This window comes from Dendropsophus ebraccatus, chromosome 9, assembly GCF_027789765.1.
Source record: "Dendropsophus ebraccatus isolate aDenEbr1 chromosome 9, aDenEbr1.pat, whole genome shotgun sequence".
NCBI classification, from domain to species: Eukaryota; Metazoa; Chordata; class Amphibia; order Anura; family Hylidae; genus Dendropsophus; species Dendropsophus ebraccatus.
Window position 1 is genome coordinate 73,489,388 of NC_091462.1, and position 22,661 is coordinate 73,512,048.

The window sequence follows — 22,661 nt, forward strand, 5'->3', positions numbered from 1 at the left end:
AATCAAAAGTTTGCTATGAGGCCCAGCCATTTCTAGTTACGCCCCTGCAACTGGGGTACTACCTACAAGGGAGGAACTGGCAACTGATAGTACTACCAACATGGGGGAACTGGCAACTGCATAGGGCAACTACCCACAGGGGGACCTGGCTCAGGGGTGAAAGTACCGCAATAGCGGCTGCTACAGAGCCTACTGCATCAGGGGGCCTGGAGGCCTGGTACCATAACAGCCTGGGCCTCCCGAGCTGACATCACTTGCAGCACCGAATAGCTGAGTGGGCTTCCCGGTTGCTGCAAATAGCCTCCCAAATGTCTTGGATGGCCCTTTAACCACTAGTGCTCCCGATGAGTGCTTGCAGTTAAATGCAGGGCTCTGATTGACAGGGCCATTGATGCCACTCCTGCACTCCCAGCAGGGAGGGGAAGGAGATGCAGAGCTCTGCAGCTAGGTGAGTTATTTTTTTTACACAGGCATGGCATGCTACTAAAAAGGGGATGCCTACATGGTGAGAGGGGGTTAATTTACAGGATCCGTACATGGTGGGACTTACTACCAAGAGAGATGCCTACATGGGGAGGGGACTAACTAGGAAAAGTAAGCAACCATTATTGGAGAAGAAGCCCACTGTGATTCACTTAAAGAAAACACCCCCTGCAAATCATTGGCTGTAACTGCATTGAAATCACTTCTGCAGATATCTACTGCTATATGGGCACTCTATGAGGTGATATTTCATTTGGAAATTTTATTGAGTAGCAGTGGTGGCATTAGTCAGTATGTGGTGGTATTAGTCAGTATGTGGTGGCAATATCTGTCCCTTTTGGTAATGTTTTTATTATTGGTCTTAGTATACTGGATTTGGTCAGTAATAGTGTTGAGCAGACAAAACTGTTCGGGTTTGCAACGTTCTCCGAACCGAACGTTCTCCGAACCGAGGGGAGTTTGATTTTAGCTCTATGAAGTACACAGGAAGCTGCTGTCAGTATATACAGTGAGTGCAGTTACTAATAGTGTACGCTGAACTATTTTACTATAAAGTGGCCAACCCCTTTAAGGGCTGCTAGGACACTCTAGGGCGGCATCAAACCTCTCCAGCTTCTGTGAGTCAAATGCTCAGTATTCGGTTCTGAGAACATTACAGTTATCCCTTATATACTGGTATTATTGGTGATATTAGTCTTAATATACTGGATTTGGTCAGTAACTGTGTGACGGTGATATGTATGGTAATCATTTTTCTGCTCCTTATATACTGGTGCTATAATACTCCCTCTCCCCCTAATACTAAGATATATATATATATATATATATATATATATATATATATATATATATATATATATATATATATATGTGTGTGTTATTCATGTAACAATGTAACATATGTTTAGGTCTATATTGGCAGCTTAGTGGTCAGTCATAGGGGGCAGGGCCCAACAAAAAGTTTGTTGACTTTTTACTACTGACCAGTTTCCATAAAGAAAAACATATCTATTCCCTGCATATTTTGCTCAGTATTGAAATGAAGAAAATTTTTCAAATTTTAAATAATGATCTGCAGCTGGCAGCTCCCTTTGCAATTGCTGACTAATAAAGTCCCAGATGTTATTGGCATGCTATGTTGGTAGTTCCACCACGGCATAAACACAAATACTCATAACCACAACTACATTTAGTTATAAATAGCTTTTATTTTTCATCTAAATTACTAGTACTAAACATTGTCACAGTGATTTAGAAATAGCCATGGCTCAGAGCAGCCACCAGGACGTTGATGAACTTCTCCCAGGCAGCCTGGACCTGAGGGGTGAATGCAGATCCCAACTTGGAGGCCAAGACAATGACCAGAACTTCTCCCAGACGCTGTGGAAGAAGAATACAATAATTAGTGAAAGGTTGGCTAATTGTTATGGGAATAATGGAACTGAACATGGAAACTATGACTATGACACTATGGTGCAGATGTAAATTCATTCTTAAAAGAATCCTATTATTGTTGTTGTTGAGTTGAATTGTTAGCATGAGGAAATAGTATATAGATATTGATCTAGTCTATAGTGTGACTGTTTCAACTGTTAGAATGCTAATAATTTATGAATTAGTATAACTGATAATTTAGGTTTTTTTTCAAAATAATTTTCAGTATAGATATGTAGCATAATAATCCAATGCTTCTGCTTTACCTTGAAATTCTCGGGGTCCACATTGAGTTCCTGGGCATGGGACTTGCTGAGGTCAGCCAGATGGCGTTTCACATCATCCAGGTGTTCAATGGCACCACCAATAGCTGTAAAAACCTTCGTGCCATGAGCATGGACCTTGGCATTGCCAGAGATTGCGGTGACATTGGAGAGGTTTCCGAAGGAGCTGAAGTATCTCTGGGTCCAGGGGTACACGATGAGCAGCCTAATGAGAATGTATACATTAGATAGATAGACAGAAAGTCAGAAAAAGAAATATATAGCCAAAGTTATCCCAATAAAGTGGTACAAGATAAGGGGGAAAAAAACAACTACTTTCTTGCAAAAACAGCACCACTCCTGTCCCCAGGTTGTGTGTGGTATTACAACTCTGCTCTTTACACCTCAATGTAATATGGGGGAGCTGGACAACATAAGGGGGCTATATGGGGGGCTGGAACACATAAGGGGGCTATATGGGGGAGCTGGACAACAAAAGGGGGCTATATGGGGGAGCTGGACATCATAAAGGGGCTATATGGGGGGCTGCACATCATAAGGGGCTATATGGGGGGGCTGGACAACAAAAGGGGGCTATATGGGGGAGCTGGACAACATAAGGGGGCTATATGGGGGGGCTGGAACACATAAGGGGGCTATATGGGGGGCTGGACAACATAAGGGGCTATATGGGGGGGCTGGACAACATAAGGGGGCTATATGGGAGGGCTGTACAACATAAGGGGGCTATATGGGGGAGCTGGACATCATAAGGGGGCTTTATGGGGGGTGCTGGACAACATAAGGGGGCTATATGGGGGGGTGCTCGACAACATAAGGGGGCTATATGGGAGGGCTGGACAACATAAGGGGGCTATATGGGGGAGCTGGACAATATAAGGGGGCTATATGGGGGAGCTTGACAACATAAGGGGGCTATATGGGGGAGCTGGACAACATAAGGGGGTTATATGGGGGGGGGGGGTGCTGGACAACATAAGGGGGCTATATGGGGGGCTGGACAACATAAGGGGGCTATATGGGAGGGCTGGACAACATAAGGGGGCTATATGGGGAGCTGGACATCATAAGGGGCTATATGGGGGAGCTGGACAACATAAGGGTGCTATATGGGGGAGCTGGACAACATAAGGGGGCTATATGGGGTAGTTGGACAACATAAGGGGGCTATATGGGGGGGTGCTGGACAACATAAGGGGGCTATATGGGGTAGTTGGACAACATAAGGGGACTATATGGGGGAGCTGGACAACATAAGGGGGCTATATGGGGAGGGGGAGGCTGTACAACATAAGGGGGCTATATGGGGGGGGCTGGACAACATAAGGGGGCTTTATGGGGGGCTGGACAACATAAGTGGGCTATATGGGGGGCTGGACAACATAAGGGGTTATATGGGGGAGCTGGATAACATAAGGGCTATATGGGGGAGCTGGACAACATAAGGGGGCTATATAGGGGCTGGGGATGGACAACATAAGAGGGCTATATGGGGGGGGCTGGACATCATAAGGGGGCTATATGGGGGAGCTGGACAAGAAAAGGGGGCTATATGGGGAGCTGGACAACATAAGGGGGCTATATGGGGGGCTGGAACACATAACGGGGCTATATGGGGATCTGGACAACAAAAGGGGGCTATATGGGGGAGCTGGACATCATAAGGGGGCTATATGGGGGGGCTGGACATCATAAGGGGGCTATATGGGGGAGCTGGACAACAAAAGGGGGCTATATGGGGGAGCTGGACAACATAAGGGGGCTTTATGGGGGAGCTGAACAACATAAGGGGGCTATATGGGGGGCTGGAACACATAAGGGGGCTATATGGGGGGCTGGACAACATAAGGGGCTATATGGGGGGGACTGGACAACATAAGGGGGCTATATGGGAGGTCTGGACAACATAAGGGGGCTATATGGGGGAGCTGGACATCATAAGGGGGCTTTATGGGGGAGCTGGAAAACATAAGGGGGCTTTATGGGGGAGCTGGAAAACATAAGGGGGCTATATGGGGGGTGCTGGACAACATAAGGGGGCTATATGGGAGGGCTGGACAACATAAGGGGGCTATATGGGGGAGCTGGACATCATAAGGGGCTATATGGGGGAGCTGGACAACATAAGGGGGCTATATGAGGGAGCTGGACAACATAAGGGGGCTATATGGGGGGTGCTGGACAATATAAGAGGACTATATGGGGGGCTGGACAACATAAGGGGGCTATATGGGAGGGCTGGACAACATAAGGGGGCTATATGAGGGAGCAGAAAATCATAAGGGGCTATATGGGGAAGCTGGACATCATAAGGGGGCTATATGGGGGAGCTGGACAACATAAGAGGGCTATATGGGGGGGTGCTGGACAACATAAGGGGGCTATATGGGGGGCTGGACAACATAAGGGGGCTATATGGGGGAGCTGGACAACATATGGGGGCTATATGGGGCAGCTGGACAACATAAGGGGCTATATGGGGGAGCTGGACATCATAAGGGGGCTATATCGGGGAGCTGGACAACATAAGGGGGCTATATGGTGGGTGCTGGACAACATAAGGGGGCTATATGGGGGGGGTGCTGGACAACATAAGGGGGCTGTATGGGGGGGCTGGGCAACATAAGGGGGCTATATGGGGGAGCTGGACATCATAAGCGGGCCATATGGGGTAGTTGGACAACATAAGGGGGCTGTATGGGGGGCTGGACAACATAAGGGGGCTATATGGGGGAGCTGGACAACATAAGGGGGCTATATGGGGAGGGGGAGGCTGGACAACATAAGGGGGCTATATGGGGGAGGGGCTGGACAACATAAGGGGGCTTTATGGCGGGGGCTGGGTAACATAAGGGGGCTATATGGGGAGCTGGACAACATAAGTGCTATATGGGGGAGCTGGGCAACATAAGGGGGCTATATAGGGGCTGGGGATGGACAACATAAGGGGGCTATATGGGGGAATGGACAACATAAGGGGCTATATGGGGGAATGGACAACATAAGGGGCTATATGGGGGAATGGACAACATAAGGGGCTATATGAGGGAATGGACAACATAAGTGGTCATCTATAAGGGGACTACACAGAGGTAATCTTGGCTCTCCAGCTGTTGCAAAACTACACCTTTAGCTGTCCAGACATGATGAGAGTTGTAGTTTTGCAACAGCTGGAGAGCCGAGGTTCCCTACCCCTAGTATAGAGGATGCACAGAGGTTGTCATCTACTATAAAGGGATTACACAGAGGGGGATCTCTACTATAGTAGATGCACATGGGGCCATCTATATGGAGGACTGAACAAGGGACCATCTATATAGTGTCTACACAGAGGGGGGCATATACTATAAAGCAGTGATTTTCAACCTTTTTTGAGCTGCGGCACACTTTTTATACTTAAAAAATCCTGGGGCACACCACCAACCAAAATGGCACAAAATGACACTAAAACAGTACATATTATACATATAGTTTAGGGAGTTCACTCTTGGAAGTTTTAAATCAGCTTCTTATCACCACAAGAGCTGCTTTTTAAGTCCTCAAGAGTGAAATATGCCTGGCAGAGGTCCTTTCAATAAATTATTTATTTTAAAAAAGTGAAATAAAAAAGGATAACCCCCTCATATATACAATCCCATGTAACTTCATACATACAGTCCCATGTATTCCCATATATATATATATATATATATATATATATATATATATATATATATATAGAGTCCCACGTATTCCCATATATATTCCCTCATATATACAGTCCCATGTAAACTCATACATACAGTCCCACGTATATGAGCACATAATTATCAGCACCATATACTGTGGTGATGTGCACTCTATAGCACCACAGTATATGGTGCTGATAATTATGTGGCTCATATACTGCAATATGAAGGGGTACAATGAGAAGTACTATGGCCATGAGGCCAGAGTACAAGTGCCCCCTGCTTTGCCCTCATACAATAATAATGCCACTTGCAGTATGCCACCATATAATAATAATGCCCCCTGCAGTATGCCCCCATATAATAATAATGCCCCCTGCAGTATGCCCCCATATAATAATAATGCCCCCTGCAGTATGCCCCCATATAATAATAATGCCCCCTGCAGTATGCCCCCATATATTAAAAATGCCCCCTGCAGTATGCCCCCATATATTAATAATGCCCCCTGCAGTATGACCCATATATTAATAATGCCCCCTGCAGTATGCCCCCATATAATAATAATGCCCCCTGCAGTATGCCCCCATATATTAATGCCCCCTGCAGTATGCCCCATATAATAATAATGCCCCCTGCAGTATGCCCCCATATATTAATAATGCCCCCTGCAGTATGCCCCCATATATTAATAATGCCCCCTGCAGTATACCAATATGCACCAATAGTTTAAAAAAACAAAACAAAAAAACATCATACTCACCTAATCCGCGCTGTGTGGCTGCAGGCAGCAGCTCTCCCTCCTCTTCAGGCTCCATCCTGTGAGCCGCGGGGACTGAACCTCCGGCAGACGTGATGACGTCACATCATCACGCCTGCTGGAGAGGTCACGTCCTGGCGTCCCATAGGCTGCTGGCATGAAGTGCTGCGGCCTATGGGAGTGAATGTCAGAGCAGGACGCTGACAGGCCCTGCTCCGACATTCTGCTCGATTGAATGTTTCGCCCGCTCACTGTGTGAGCAGGCGGAACATTAAACCGATCGGCATATCCCTAGAAGCTGCGCGGCCGTAGCTTCTAGGGATATTAAAGGGACAGTGTCGCATTTCCCACCGGGATCCCGCGGCACCCCTGGCGGGTTCTCACGGCACACCAGATATATTCATGTACTACAACGAGTCAGGACTACCCACTGAAAGAGGGCACAAAGGGGCCAAAACAGATGTGCAGTTTGTAGAGAGATGAGGATGGTGCCAGAGTGAGGAGCCTAATATGTTTATCTGGCAGATTCTGTGGATTCATTGCTCCGAGAAGTTCTCATGATGGCCCAGGGCAGATGGAGAAGATGATGAAAAGGAAACAACTCTGATGAGAGAAGAAGTCCCCTGGGAGTCACTTAACATAACTGCACTGTAATTTATATGGAGTACAGAGTCTGTGTAGATCTGGGTGTGTTGATGGCGTAGTGGTCAGTCGGGGGTGGGGGTGGATTTGGGGTAGGGGGGGCCCCAATCAAAAGTTTGCTATGAGGCCCAGCCATTTCTAGTTACGCCCCTGCAACTGGGGTACTACCTACAAGGGAGGAACTGGCAACTGATAGTACTACCAACATGGGGGAACTGGCAACTGCATGGGGCAACTACCCACAGGGGGACCTGGCTCAGGGGTGAAAGTACCGCAATAGCGGCTGCTACAGAGCCTACTGCATCAGGGGGCCTGGAGGCCTGGTACCATAACAGCCTGGGCCTCCCGAGCTGACATCACTTGCAGCACCGAATAGCTGAGTGGGCTTCCCGGTTGCTGCAAATAGCCTCCCAAATGTCTTGGATGGCCCTTTAACCACTAGTGCTCCCGATGAGTGCTTGCAGTTAAATGCAGGGCTCTGACTGACAGGGCCATTGATGCCACTCCTGCACTCCCAGCAGGGAGGGGAAGGAGATGCAGAGCTCTGCAGCTAGGTGAGTGTTTTTTTACACAGGCATGGCATGCTACTAAAAAGGGGATGCCTACATGGTGAGAGGGGGTTAATTTACAGGATCCGTACATGGTGGGACTTACTACCAAGAGAGATGCCTACATGGGGAGGGGACTAACTAGGAAAAGTAAGCAACCATTATTGGAGAAGAAGCCCACTGTGATTCACTTAAAGAAAACACCCCCTGCAAATCATTGGCTGTAACTGCATTGAAATCACTTCTGCAGATATCTACTGCTATATGGGCACTCTATGAGGTGATATTTCATTTGGAAATTTTATTGAGTAGCAGTGGTGGCATTAGTCAGTATGTGGTGGTATTAGTCAGTATGTGGTGGCAATATCTGTCCCTTTTGGTAATGTTTTTATTATTGGTCTTAGTATACTGGATTTGGTCAGTAATAGTGTTGAGCAGACAAAACTGTTCGGGTTTGCAACGTTCTCCGAACCGAACGTTCTCCGAACCGAGGGGAGTTTGATTTTAGCTCTATGAAGTACACAGGAAGCTGCTGTCAGTATATACAGTGAGTGCAGTTACTAATAGTGTACGCTGAACTATTTTACTATAAAGTGGCCAACCCCTTTAAGGGCTGCTAGGACACTCTAGGGCGGCATCAAACCTCTCCAGCTTCTGTGAGTCAAATGCTCAGTATTCGGTTCTGAGAACATTACAGTTATCCCTTATATACTGGTATTATTGGTGATATTAGTCTTAATATACTGGATTTGGTCAGTAACTGTGTGACGGTGATATGTATGGTAATCATTTTTCTGCTCCTTATATACTGGTGCTATAATACTCCCTCTCCCCCTAATACTAAGATATATATATATATATATATATATATATATATATATATATATATATATATATATATATATATATATATGTGTGTGTTATTCATGTAACAATGTAACATATGTTTAGGTCTATATTGGCAGCTTAGTGGTCAGTCATAGGGGGCAGGGCCCAACAAAAAGTTTGTTGACTTTTTACTACTGACCAGTTTCCATAAAGAAAAACATATCTATTCCCTGCATATTTTGCTCAGTATTGAAATGAAGAAAATTTTTCAAATTTTAAATAATGATCTGCAGCTGGCAGCTCCCTTTGCAATTGCTGACTAATAAAGTCCCAGATGTTATTGGCATGCTATGTTGGTAGTTCCACCACGGCATAAACACAAATACTCATAACCACAACTACATTTAGTTATAAATAGCTTTTATTTTTCATCTAAATTACTAGTACTAAACATTGTCACAGTGATTTAGAAATAGCCATGGCTCAGAGCAGCCACCAGGACGTTGATGAACTTCTCCCAGGCAGCCTGGACCTGAGGGGTGAATGCAGATCCCAACTTGGAGGCCAAGACAATGACCAGAACTTCTCCCAGACGCTGTGGAAGAAGAATACAATAATTAGTGAAAGGTTGGCTAATTGTTATGGGAATAATGGAACTGAACATGGAAACTATGACTATGACACTATGGTGCAGATGTAAATTCATTCTTAAAAGAATCCTATTATTGTTGTTGTTGAGTTGAATTGTTAGCATGAGGAAATAGTATATAGATATTGATCTAGTCTATAGTGTGACTGTTTCAACTGTTAGAATGCTAATAATTTATGAATTAGTATAACTGATAATTTAGGTTTTTTTTCAAAATAATTTTCAGTATAGATATGTAGCATAATAATCCAATGCTTCTGCTTTACCTTGAAATTCTCGGGGTCCACATTGAGTTCCTGGGCATGGGACTTGCTGAGGTCAGCCAGATGGCGTTTCACATCATCCAGGTGTTCAATGGCACCACCAATAGCTGTAAAAACCTTCGTGCCATGAGCATGGACCTTGGCATTGCCAGAGATTGCGGTGACATTGGAGAGGTTTCCGAAGGAGCTGAAGTATCTCTGGGTCCAGGGGTACACGATGAGCAGCCTAATGAGAATGTATACATTAGATAGATAGACAGAAAGTCAGAAAAAGAAATATATAGCCAAAGTTATCCCAATAAAGTGGTACAAGATAAGGGGGAAAAAAACAACTACTTTCTTGCAAAAACAGCACCACTCCTGTCCCCAGGTTGTGTGTGGTATTACAACTCTGCTCTTTACACCTCAATGTAACTGAGCTGCAATACCGCACCCAAACTAAGGACAGGAGTGGTGGTGTTGTTGGAAGTAAGTGACCATGTTCTTGTAAATCTGGATAACCCCTTTAATTCTGTGTAACCTGTAATATTGCCCATTACTATGAAAATAATGCAAGCAAACTAAGCCTATATGTAGATCTTTATAGAAAGAGAAGAAAAGATATACTGATTTAGTTACGTCCAGTGGTTATATAAAGCATTAAAATGTAGCAGAATAAAAATAGGATATCTGCATGTCATTACCTTGCCAGGGCATCATGACCATCCTCTTTGACATTAACCTGGGCCCAGGTTGAGGTAATGGCGGCTCTCTCCTCAGCAGTCCACTGCACCATTGTAGCTGTTGGGTTGGAGTTTGTTAGAGATGAATCTCTTGCAATCTGTTGTGGATCCTGGACAGTGAATGTCCTTTATATAGTGACCTTCCTACAGCCCACCCATGTACATTTCTGCTGCGTCATCCTCCAAGTACCCATAGAAATGATGACATTGGACAAAATTAATTCTGTTACTGACCACTTTCCATGAAGATAACAAAACATTCATTCTCTGCACAGTTTGTTTAGTAGTAAAATTAGGGATGGTCCGAACCTGCCGAGGTTCGGGTTCGTATGAACCTGAACTCTCGGCAATGATTCTCGCTGTCTGCCCACTCCGTGCAGCGGGTGGATACAGCTGGAGGACCGCCTGGAAAACTGGGATACAGCCATAGCCATAGGCTGTATCCCAGTTTTCCAGGCGGTCCTCTGGCTGTATCCACCCTCTCCATGGAGGTGGAAGACAGTGGGAATCATTTCCGAGAGTTCAAGTTCGTACGAACCCGAACCTCGGCAGGTTCGGACCATCCCTAATTAAAATGAATAACAGTTTTCTAATTTTAAATCATGAGCCACTGCTGGCAACTTTGCAATTGCTGACTAATGACATCACAGATCTGCTTGATGGGGACAAGTCCCGCATCACTGCAAACCATGTCAGCACATTTATGCTACACAGGCTGCTAACAGTAGCATGAGCAACATGTGGCTTGGTGTGTTGAAAAATGGCCATATTATTAATTTCATGACCAAATCAATGTAACACTGAGCTGAAGGTGTACCTAGAATAAAGTCCACGTGGGTTTGCAGCACCAATGGCAAGACAAAGTATTGTATCTCTCCTCCCCATACCTGGCGTTTAAATATAAAAGACTGGAGATGCATACAGTGTATGCATCACTGCTCACCAGAGGCACACACACTAGATTTTCTAAAGGTTTAGGATTAAACGGGAACCAATCATAAGAATTTAGGGTTCCAAGCTACAATTATGATGTTCTAAAGAATAATAATATAAACCATATGCACATATACCATATGTATCTTCAAAAATTAAGCACCCAGTTCGCCATGTAGCCTAAGAGGAGGCAGGAAGAGGGCATGGATTTGCGCATGGGAAGGCATAGAAGATTTATTATAATTTACACTGTTTTTAAGTGTAAATTATTCTTAAAATTTACACCAGTTCGGAGCTCGTGCAGATCGCTTAGGCTGCCTCATGGCAGCCTCTGGTGTGCAGGTTTGACAGGTGGCGTGTAACGCTTGATAAATCCAGCTGCGTGAATGCATGGAAATGTGAAATTAGAGCTGCAGAAAAAAAAACAGCTCGATACATTCTCCCTCTGTCAGACCACTGCTTTTAGAACAGAGATTTGGTGGGTAACAACAAGCTTTTAACAATAAGAGCAAAAGAGCAGCATGTCAGGAGATAAATAAATATATTTAACTTTACAAGCTCTACAAATTCAACAGTGTTAGTTAAGATAGGAATATCCCTTTAATGACTCAAATATATTCATTTTATGGCTGCATTTTTGTGTTTTTTTTTGGTAGGCTTTGATGTTTCAAGCAAAGACTTGATTTGCATAAAACAATTATAAAACACTCCCTGGCTATGTTCCCACAACTTTTTTTTAGGTGAAAGAATAGACGTTGTTTTTAACATAAATGCCGTTATTTTATAATGACGGCCATAAATAATTACTATGGTCATAATTAATGGGCGTCATAAAACAACACAATATTTTGCATAAGAAAGATGTTGTGGCAACATAGGCTTTTTATGTGTTTTGAACTTTTTTTTTTTTAGGGGGGGGGGGGGGGGGTGCTAAAAATACAAATCAAGTACTGTATGTGAACCCAGAATATATTCTTAACAATGGAAATGTGTATAGATGAACTCAAACCTTTCTTCTACAAAGCAGTACCACTTTATCATGGGTGTGAACATCTAAATGTTATGTGTTCAGTCAACAAAATGGCTGGAATCTGCTTTTACTGCATTTCTGCTTGGCCAAATGTGTCTCTTCAATACTTCTGTAACACAGCTTAAGGTTTTGGCTATAACCTGGGGCGTAGCTATAGGAAAAGCAGAGATAGCAGTCACACCACAACCCTTACGCTTAAGGTTTTAGCTAATCTGCAAACACAGTCGAATAGATGTTTTACAGGCCCATTCATTTCTATGGCCCCACATCCGTAGGTGTTATGGATCTGTGTTCGAGCAGTAATGTGTGTTCATCCTGCCCTGCCAGTCTCTTAGCTACCTCCAGCCCCAAAAGGTCCCCCCATACACATACTCACCGTGCCCAGTTCAGTACCCCGGAATTCGTTCTCCTAGCTCCAGACGCACAAGTGACGTCACGCTGGGGGACTTAGCCAGGCCAGGTGGGGCCTCATACAGTTTTTTACTATAGGGCCCCATGAATCCTAGCTATGTTACTGTCTATGCTGGAAAAAAACGGCGAAGCCATTGTGCTCCCTGTAGTTACGTAGGCATGTCTTAGGGCCCTATTCCACCAGACGATTATAGTTCGCATAATCGTTAACGATTAACAATCTCAAACGACCGCTATTGCGAAAGACCTGAAAATGTTCACTCATTTCCATGGAACGATAATCGTTACTTATGATCGTATTTGCGATAGATTTTTCTTTGCTATTTCTTCGCTATTGCGTTCGTATCTACTGCGAACGACCAAACGACATCTTATTCAATGCAAACGTTTTGCGAACGAGCAACGATAAAAATAGGTCCAGGTCTTTTAAAGCGATTAACGATTTCTCGTTAGGTCGTTAATCGTTAACTGCATTTCAACCGAACGATTATCGTTTAGAATCGAACGATTTAACGATAATCTGAACGATAATCGTTCGGTGGAATAGGGCCCTTACAGACATAAAGTTCAATTTGTAGAACGGTCCCAACTTCTCACCACCTAATAGAAACATATATACACATAATTGAGCAAGAGAAGAAAACAGACACTGAGATAGATATAGAAAGAATAAGATAAATAAATTGTAAGAGAATAAATAGCTGATGATAAACAACAGATCTGGAAGCAACCTGCTGGAGAATGTCTCACCTAGTGTGGATTCTGCAAATGGCTGCCAGAGACTTGCTCTCTCTTTCTGCTGAGCCACATTATTACTGTTACTGTGGTCTATGTCTGCCAGAGCAGTGTATAACATGTAATATTCACAGGTTAAACATAAGAGAGAACAAGAATAGAAATAACCACTGTATAGAAATCCTTCATTGATATATTGAAGCGTTTATTACGAAAATAAAGTTTATATACATATTTACATACTCAAAACAACAACTTAGTGTGGTGTGGACATGTCACGGGAAAAGTGCTCGAGGGGGTGTACATCTCACCCAGGTTAATACGGAGTGTGAGATGGTAAGTCCAGGAGGCATCTGTGCTCAGCAGTGTTATGCTGCTGAGCTATTATTTATTATTGCCGGGCCTGGACTTACATGGAATGGCAGATAGGTTTTGGTAGTGGGATTTGCCATTCCCTCCCCCCGATCCAGGTCAGGTTTTGGGGTCAGGTGTCTCTGGCCCTAATCAAGCCTGACAGAGAAAAGCCCTGCAGAGGATCCTTGGTTTGCTCTCAGACAGGAGTGAACAGCCTGCATGGTGTGTTCGCTGGGAGCTGGGGCTTATGCACACCCTGCAATATTACCTGCCAAGTGAAGTGCCAGAGAGGTAACCTGCTGTATTAGTAAGCGCCCAGACGGGCAGGACTTTTTGTTTTGTTTATTCTCACTGCAAGGTGTTGCTGTATTTATGTTGCTGGACCGTTTATGCTACAAATAAAAACCCAAAGCTGTTTTATGAGCCCAAGTTTGCTGCCTGAACTGTGTCCAAACACACCATCCCCCGGAAAGATCCCTACAATTGGTGCTGCGGAGCGGGCAAAACGGTTGCTAGGGGCAACGGTGTGCATCAACTTGGCTACAGCTGCTTATGTCTTGGGTGAAGGCTGCTGCTTCACTCCAAAAACAGACAAGCAACATGGAGGAGATGATGAAGCAGTTAATGCAAGTGAGTTTGCAACAACAACAAGCTCTGACAGACGCTAACCTGCGCCATGAACAGGCTCTGGCAGATGCTAATCTGCGCCACGAACAAGCGATGGCCCAACAACAGAGACTTATTGAGCACCTGATAGCAAAGCAAGAGGCGTCTGCAGGTGCTAATCCCCAGCTGGTGGCAGCAGCCGCGCCAGAGACTTTGTCTGTGAAAAGAGCCGTGCAGCGTGCGCTGCAAAAGATGACTGCTGATGATGATATTGAGGCCTACTTAACTGTCTTTGAGCGGGTGGCTGAGAGAGAGAAGTTACCCTCCACTGAGTGGGCAGAAGTGATTGCGCCTTATTTAACAGGCGAACCTCAAAAGGCCTATTATGACCTCAGTGAGCAAGAGGTCAAAGACTATCCTCGGCTAAAAGCAGAGATACTCGCCCGACTAGGAGTTACTGCTGCTGTTCGTGCCCGGAGGGTCCGCAACTGGAGCTACAGTCTGGACAAGTCAGCGAGGTCCCAGATGTACGACCTGATCCATTTGGCAAGAAAGTGGTTGGAGCCAGACACCTCTACTCCTGCCCAGATCCTAGAGAGGGTCGTGATGGATCGCTACCTCCGTGCCCTTCCTGCTGATCTACAACGCTGGGTGGGACAAGGCGACCCTAGGAGTGGCGACGAACTCGTCAGCCTTGTGGAGAGGTTCCAGGCGACCGAGGACTACCTCCGTGATGTTCCTGCAGCACCGTCACCTCCCCGGAGTGCCAGATCTGTGCCATCATCTGGTAAGAGACTTCCATCTATTGGGGGAGTGTGGAGGGGTGCTGATAGAGGGAAGAGCGCTCAGGAGGTAACTCAGGGGCAAAAGACTGGTGATGGTCCCCGGTGGCTAAGTGGCCCTAAAAAGGACTCCCTGCCAAGGAGACCAGGCCCTATCCAGTGCTGGAGATGCCATGAGACGGGACATATGTCTGCCCATTGCCCTCTTACCACTGAGCCCATGGAGTGTGACGCTAGCCGGCGTCAGTCGCTATTTGCGGAACCGTCTCTTGTTGCGGTCACTGGACTAGAGACTGAACCGCAAGTCTGCCACATTACTGTCAATAACTTCCCTGTTAAGGCGTTGCTGGACTCAGGAAGCCTTGTCACCTTGGTGCATGCCAGCCTGGTGGCTGGGGACTTTGTGCCAAAAAGACATATGAGTGTGGTATGCATACATGGTGATACAAAGGTTTACCCTATAGTACTGGCTAATGTCGGGACTGAACTAGGCACGGTACAATATGAAGTGGGTGTGGTTAAAAACCTTATGCATATTGTGATTTTGGGGCGTGATTTTCCTTTGTTCTGGGCTCTATGGGGAAAACAACAATCCCCTGAAAGGAGTGAGGAGACCCCTAAGTCTATTGCATTACCCACGGTAAATGATAAAGATGTACAGGAGGAATATGATGCTTTTCCTTTGCAGGTCCTGGCTGGTGAGGAAGAGGCTCCTCCCACTGCGCAAAATGTTCCAGACTTAGAGGTGTCTAGGGATAATTTTGGTACTGCACAATTACAGGACCCCACTCTCAAAAATGCGAGAGAGCAGGTCACTGTTATGAATGGGGTACCTCAGGAACCAGAAGCTGAGAAAAAGTTTCCACATTTTTCTATGACTAATGATCTCTTCTATAGAGTCACTAAAATTAATGATGAGGTTGTGGAACAGCTTCTGGTGCCTAAGTCGTACCGGCGTCAGGTACTCGACATGGCCCATAATCATGTCCTTGGGGGCCACTTGGGGACAGATAAAACGCAGGAGAGAGTCCTCCAGAGGTTTTATTGGCCTGCGATTTATGCTGACATAAAAAAATACTGTGAGTCGTGCCCCACATGTCAGCTTAGCGCCCCAGTGTCGCATTTTCGCAGTCCTTTGGTTCCACTCCCCATCATAGAGGTACCTTTTGACCGGATCGCAATGGACTTGGTGGGTCCCATTGTAAAGTCGGCTAGGGGACACCAGTACATTCTAGTTGTGTTGGACTACGCGACCCGCTATCCTGAGGCTGTACCCCTAAGAAACACTGCCTCTAAAACAATTGCACGGGAATTGTTTTATATGTTTTCCAGGGTGGGGATCCCCAAGGAAATCTTGACCGACCAAGGTACCCCATTTGTGTCAAAGGTAATGAAAGAGCTATGCAAACTGTTTAAAATCTCACACCTACATACCTCTGTATATCACCCACAGACAGACGGGTTAGTGGAGAGGTTTAATAAAACCCTGAAACATATGTTAAAAAAAGTGGTGGAAAAGGATGGTCGTGATTGGGATCACTTACTACCTTATCTGATGTTTTCTATTAGGGAAGTACCCCAAGCGTCCACAGGGTTCTCTCCCTTCGAATTAGTCTATGGTCGTCACCCTAGGGGTTTGTTGGATATAGCGAAAGAGACATGGGAAAGTGAGTCCACCCCATACAAGAGTGTTATAGAGCATGTAGCACAAATGCAGGACCGTATAGCCACTGTAATGCCCCTAGTAAGGGAACACCTCCAGAGGGCGCAAGAGGGCCAAAGCAGAATTTACAATCGTTCTGCAAGAATCAGGACATTTAGCCCAGGTGACCGGGTACTCATTCTTGTTCCCACGGTAGAAAGCAAATTCTTAGCAAAGTGGCAGGGTCCCTATGAAATTGTAGAGAAGATCAGTGAGGTCAACTACAAGGTACACCAACCAGGTAGAAGGAAGCCTTTCCAAGTTTATCACATAAACTTGATCAAGCCCTGGAAAGACAGGGAATCCTTGGTGGCGACAAAGCCTGTTGGTCATCTGTCACCACCAATCCCTCCGGTCAGGATTGGGGACACCCTATCAGCGTCCCAGAAGCAGGAAGCTAAGGAGTTCCTGCAGAGAAATAAAGACAAGTTTTCTGACCTACCAGGGCGTACGCATCTCATTAGTCATCATATTGAAACTGAGCCTAGAAGCAGAGTAAACCTGAAGCCCTATAGGATACCAGAAGCACGGAGGGAGGCGGTATCATCCGAGGTAAAACGTATGCTTGACCTAGGAGTCATTGAGGTGTCCCAGAGCGAGTGGTCCAGCCCGATTGTGTTAATCCCAAAGCCCAATGGAACTTGGAGGTTCTGTAATGACTTTAGAAAAGATCTCCAAGTTCGATGCCTACCCCATGCCCAGGGTAGATGAGTTGATAGAAAGGATGGGTAATGCCAGGTACATAACTACCCTCGATCTCACTAAGGGCTACTGGCAGATTCCACTCACTCCTAAGGCTAGAGAGAAGACTGCATTCTCCACCCCTGATGGGCTCTTCCAATACGTAGTGATGCCATTCGGGTTACATGGAGCCCCTGCCACTTTTCAGAGGTTGATGGACTTGATTCTGCGACCACATCGTGATTACTCCGCTGCCTACCTCGATGATGTGGTCATTTTTAGCCCGGATTGGGAAAGTCACCTCTGTAAGGTCCAGGCGGTGTTAGATGCCATAAGTGATGCAGGGTTAACCATCAATGCAGAGAAGTGTGCACTAGCCTTAGAGGAGGCCAAATACTTGGGCTACATTATTGGGAGGGGGTTAGTGAAACCACAACTAAATAAAATTGAGGCAATACAGAATTGGCCTCAACCCCAGGTCAGAGCTTTCCTGGGTATTACGGGCTATTACCGGAGGTTTGTGCCGAATTTTGCTTCAGTTGCAGCCCCACTAACTGACCTGACAAAGGGTGCAAAGTCCGCAATGGTGACATGGACTCCAGAGGCTGAGAAAGCTTTTCAAAGCCTTAAGTCTGCCTTGTGCCAACAGCCTGTGCTAGTTACCCCTGACTTTAGGCGAGCGTTTCTAGTACAGACAGATGCCTCTAACACAGGGTTAGGTGCCGTCCTCTCACAGGTCGTGAATGGCGAGGAGCACCCGGTGATGTACTTGAGTAGGAAGCTATCCCCGGCCGAGAAAAACTACGCCATTGTGGAGCGAGAGTGTCTGGCAGTGAAGTGGGCCCTAGAGTCCCTGAGGTACTACTTGCTAGGCAGGAAATTCAGGTTAGTGACAGACCATGCCCCCCTAACATGGATGAAGCTAAACAAGGAGAAAAACGCAAGGGTGACTAGGTGGTTTTTGTCCCTACAAAACTTTAGTTTTACTGTGGAACACCGGCCAGGGAAATTACAGGCAAATGCGGACGCCCTATCAAGGGTACACTGCCTGTGGGGACAATACGCTCAGCCCTCCGGTCTGAAAAAGAGGGGGGGGATATGTGGACATGTCACGGGAAAAGTGCTCGAGGGGGTGTACATCTCACCCAGGTTAATACGGAGTGTGAGATGGTAAGTCCAGGAGGCATCTGTGCTCAGCAGTGTTATGCTGCTGAGCTATTATTTATTATTGCCGGGCCTGGACTTACATGGAATGGCAGATAGGTTTTGGTAGTGGGATTTGCCATTCCCTCCCCCCGATCCAGGTCAGGTTTTGGGGTCAGGTGTCTCTGGCCCTAATCAAGCCTGACAGAGAAAAGCCCTGCAGAGGATCCTTGGTTTGCTCTCAGACAGGAGTGAACAGCCTGCATGGTGTGTTCGCTGGGAGCTGGGGCTTATGCACACCCTGCAATATTACCTGCCAAGTGAAGTGCCAGAGAGGTAACCTGCTGTATTAGTAAGCGCCCAGACGGGCAGGACTTTTTGTTTTGTTTATTCTCACTGCACGGTGTTGCTGTATTTATGTTGCTGGACCGTTTATGCTACAAATAAACACCCAAAGCTGTTTTATGAGCCCAAGTTTGCTGCCTGAACTGTGTCCAAACACACCATCCCCCGGGAAGATCCCTACAGTGGGTATATTCTCCCTAATATTTCCTGCCTCGTCACTAGGATGAGACCCCCTAGTATGGGTGTCCCCAAATGCAACAGGCAGGGAGCTGACCCTAATCTATACAGCGAGGTAGGAGCAGTTTACAAATGGCAATAGCAGCAGAAATTGATAGCAATACTCATTGTAATTGGTGTTGTTTTAAATGCCGACAAATCTAAAGATAGCATATAGCAAAAGATACCAACTACAATTCATTTCTATTTTATTTGTTTAGTGTACACAGATTTCACAGCACTTCACCCAGTGGCAGATTAAATGTACCCTGGGCACCGGGCCGACCACCCGACCTGGCAGCCCCCCCCCAGTCAATCTTCCCAAACCGCCCACATTATAATCCGCTACTGCCCCCCCCACTGTGTCCCCAATAAACACTGCCTGCCTTCCCTCCCTGCTGGCCCCAATTAACATAATGTTTGGTCCCTTGCTGCTACCCCCAGTAAGCATTGTCCACCCCACCTCCACTGCTCCCAATAAACATATTGTCACCTGTTTTCCTGCTTTTGCCCCCCCCCCCAAGGTCACAGCTGCACAGAGGTTGTCAGGAGAGGAGGGGCTGATCTTATAGGGGAGGTCACAGGGTCACAGCAGCACAGAGGATGTCAGTAGAGGAGGGTGCTGATCTTATAGGGGAGGTCACAGCAGCACAGAGGATGTCAGTAGAGGAGGGTGCTTATCTTATAGGGGAGGTCACAGCAGCACAGAGGATGTCGAGAGAGGAGGGGGCTGATCTTATAGGAGAGGACACAGCAGCACAGAGGATGTCAGGAGAGGAGGGTGCTAATCCTATAGGGGAGGTCACAGCAGCATGGAGGATGTCAGGAGAGGAGGGTGCTGATCTATAGGGGAGGTCACAGCAGCACAGAGGATGTCAGGAGAGGAGGGTGCTGATCTATAGGAGAGGTCCCAGCAGCACAGAGAATGTCAGGAGAGGAGGGTGCTGATCTATAGGAGAGGTCTGAGCAGCACAGAGGATGTCAGGAGAGGAGGCGCTGATCTTATAGCTGAGGTCGCAGGGTCCCAGCAGCACAGAGGATGTCAGGAGAGAGGGTGCTGATTTTATAGGGGAAGTCGCAGGGTCCTAGCAGCACAGAGGATGTCAGGAGAGGAGGGTGCTGATCTATAGGGGATGTCACAGCAGCACAGAGGATGTCAGCTGCCCCCTCTTCCCCCCCTTATAGATGGTCCCCCTCTGCCCCCCCTTATAGATGGTCCCCCTCTGCCCCCCCTTATAGATGGTCCCCCTCTGCCCCCCCTTATAGATGGTCCCCCTCTGCCCCCCCTTATTGATGGTCCCCCTCTGCCCCCCCCTTATAAATGGTCTCCCTCTCCCCCCTCCCTTATAGATGGTCCCCCTATGCCCCCCCCTTATAGATGGTCCCCCTCTGCCCCCCCCCCTTATAGATGGTCCCCCTCTCCCCCCTCCCTCATAGATGGTCCCCCTCTCCCCCCTCTCTCATAGATGGTCCCCCTCTTCCCCCCTTTATAGATTGTCCCCCTCTGCCCCCTTTATAGATGGTCCCCTTCTGCCCCCTTATAGATGGTCCCCCTATGCCCCCCCTTATAGATGAGATGGTCCCCCTCTCCCCCCCATACAGATAACACAAACCCCCCCCCCCAAAAAAAAAAAAAACACAACACAACTCACCTGCCATCCGTTCCCCCTCTCGCCTCTCGGTCTGTCCCCGGCTGATGTGCGGCTGCCAGGGGTGTCCCGACCTGGCACCCCCCCCCCCCCCCGGTCAATCTTCCCAAACTGCCCACATTATAATCCGCTACTGCCCCCCCCCCCCCCACGCTGTCCCCAATAAACACTGCCTGCCTCCCCTCCCTGCTGGCCCCAATAAACATAATGTTTGGTCCCTTGCTGCTACCCCCAGTAAGCATTGTCCACCCCACCTCCACTGCTCCCAATAAACATATTGCCACCTGGTTTCCTGCTTTTGCCCCCCCCCCCCCAAGGTCACAGCTGCACAGAGGTTGTCAGGAGAGGAGGGGGCTGATCTTATAGGGGAGGTCACAGGGTCACAGCAGCACAGAGGATGTCAGTAGAGGAGGGTGCTGATCTTATAGGGGAGGTCACAGCAGCACAGAGGATGTCAGGAGAGGAGGGGGCTGACCTATAGGGGAGGTCACAGCAGCACAGAGGATGTCAGGAGAGGAGGGGGCTGATCTTATAGGAGAGGACACAGCAGCACAAAAGATGTCAGGAGAGGAGGGTGCTAATCCTATAGGGGAGGTCACAGCAGCACGGAGGATATCAGGAGAGGAGGGTGCTGATCTATAGGGGAGGTCACAGCAGCACAGAGGACCCTCTTCCCCCTCCCTCATAGATGGTCCCCCTCTGCCCCTCCTTATAGATGGTCCCCCTCTGCCCCCCCCTTATAGATGGTCCCCCTCTGACTCCCCTATAGATGGTCCCCCTCTGCTCCCCCTTATAGATGAGATGGTCCCCCTCTCCCCCCCCCCCCCCCCCGTGCAGATAGCACAAAAAAAAACCCCACAACACAACTCACCTGCCATCCGTTCCCCCTCGAGCCTCTGTGTTGTCTTGCTGGAATCTAGACCATTCCATCTCCTGAGAAAAGTAGAATGTGGCATAAGATGGTCTGTCAGTCTTTTTTGGCTATTTGTGTAATGTGGAAGATTGATTGTTTTATACTGTTCCACTAGAGGACAGGACTGTGACCTTCTGATTTCAGCTATAATGCACTGCAGTAACAATTTGTGCTGAGGAGCATTGTACCTGGTGGGTGCTTCTGAGGACCAGGGCAGGGCCTGATCGGCTTTTGGAACCAGGAGACTAAAGGCCATTCTGAGGCTTTGTTGCCATAGCTACCATTGGTAACCACTGTTTGCTTCATGGGTTGCTGATGGAGAAAAGAGGGAGTCTTCTCCCACTCTTAACCTGTTAGTCAACCTGTCCGCAGCATCGAAAGGGTTAACTGTCAGGATGGAAACATATCTCCACTCCTAACATATATGGCAAAAGCCCAGCATGGATGCCGGAGGCTAATATGTATACATCAAGACATATGTTAAATGAATGCTTTTGTAGCTTACGGCTGATGGATGGCATAGGGCATCTGTCACACCCTCAGCTTAACATATATATATATATATATATATATATATATATATATATATATATTAAAACTTTTTCCTATATGTATATTAGGTATATTAAATAGAGACCATTATTACAGGGTAATCATCTTCTGTTGCAAATTTCTGCAACTCCTATATTGATATATTGTTTTTATATTAGTTCCTTTTGTTTGTTTTTTTGTGTGTTTTGTATTCAATATCCTTGCTGATTCTTATAATACATTGCAAATTATCAGGCCCTGTTCACACAGAGCAAGAGGGGTGGAATTTCAAATCTAATTATAATTCTATGGGAGGCTCAGCGTCTTTCAGTGCTGAAGAATGAACATG

At 46.8% G+C, this 22,661-nt stretch overlaps 2 protein-coding genes across 3 annotated transcripts; both read right to left on the minus strand.

Annotated features, from left to right (window-relative positions):
• Positions 1-1,691: 1,691 nt before the first annotated feature.
• On the minus strand, positions 1,692-2,417 carry LOC138801792 (hemoglobin subunit beta-2-like; the record flags this gene model as incomplete). Its single annotated transcript, XM_069984891.1, has 2 exons — positions 1,692-1,863; positions 2,184-2,417. Coding segments are annotated over 2 exons (363 nt in total), but the record flags the coding sequence as incomplete, so codon positions are not given.
• Positions 2,418-9,070: 6,653 nt separating this feature from the next.
• Positions 9,071-22,039, minus strand: LOC138802184 (hemoglobin subunit beta-2-like). Of its 2 annotated transcripts, XM_069985362.1 has the most exons (5): positions 21,970-22,039; positions 21,740-21,801; positions 10,243-10,339; positions 9,563-9,785; positions 9,071-9,242 (listed from the first exon to the last, which is right to left on the minus strand). In XM_069985362.1, exons 1-5 carry the CDS (start codon positions 22,035-22,037, stop codon positions 9,114-9,116), a joined length of 579 nt encoding a protein of 192 aa, XP_069841463.1. In that variant the 5' UTR covers positions 22,038-22,039; the 3' UTR covers positions 9,071-9,113. The 2 variants fall into 2 exon arrangements, with proteins under 2 accessions (XP_069841463.1, XP_069841464.1); XM_069985363.1 differs by lacking the exon at positions 21,740-21,801 and having other exon boundaries at positions 21,970-22,032.
• Between the last annotated feature and the right edge of the window lie 622 nt (positions 22,040-22,661).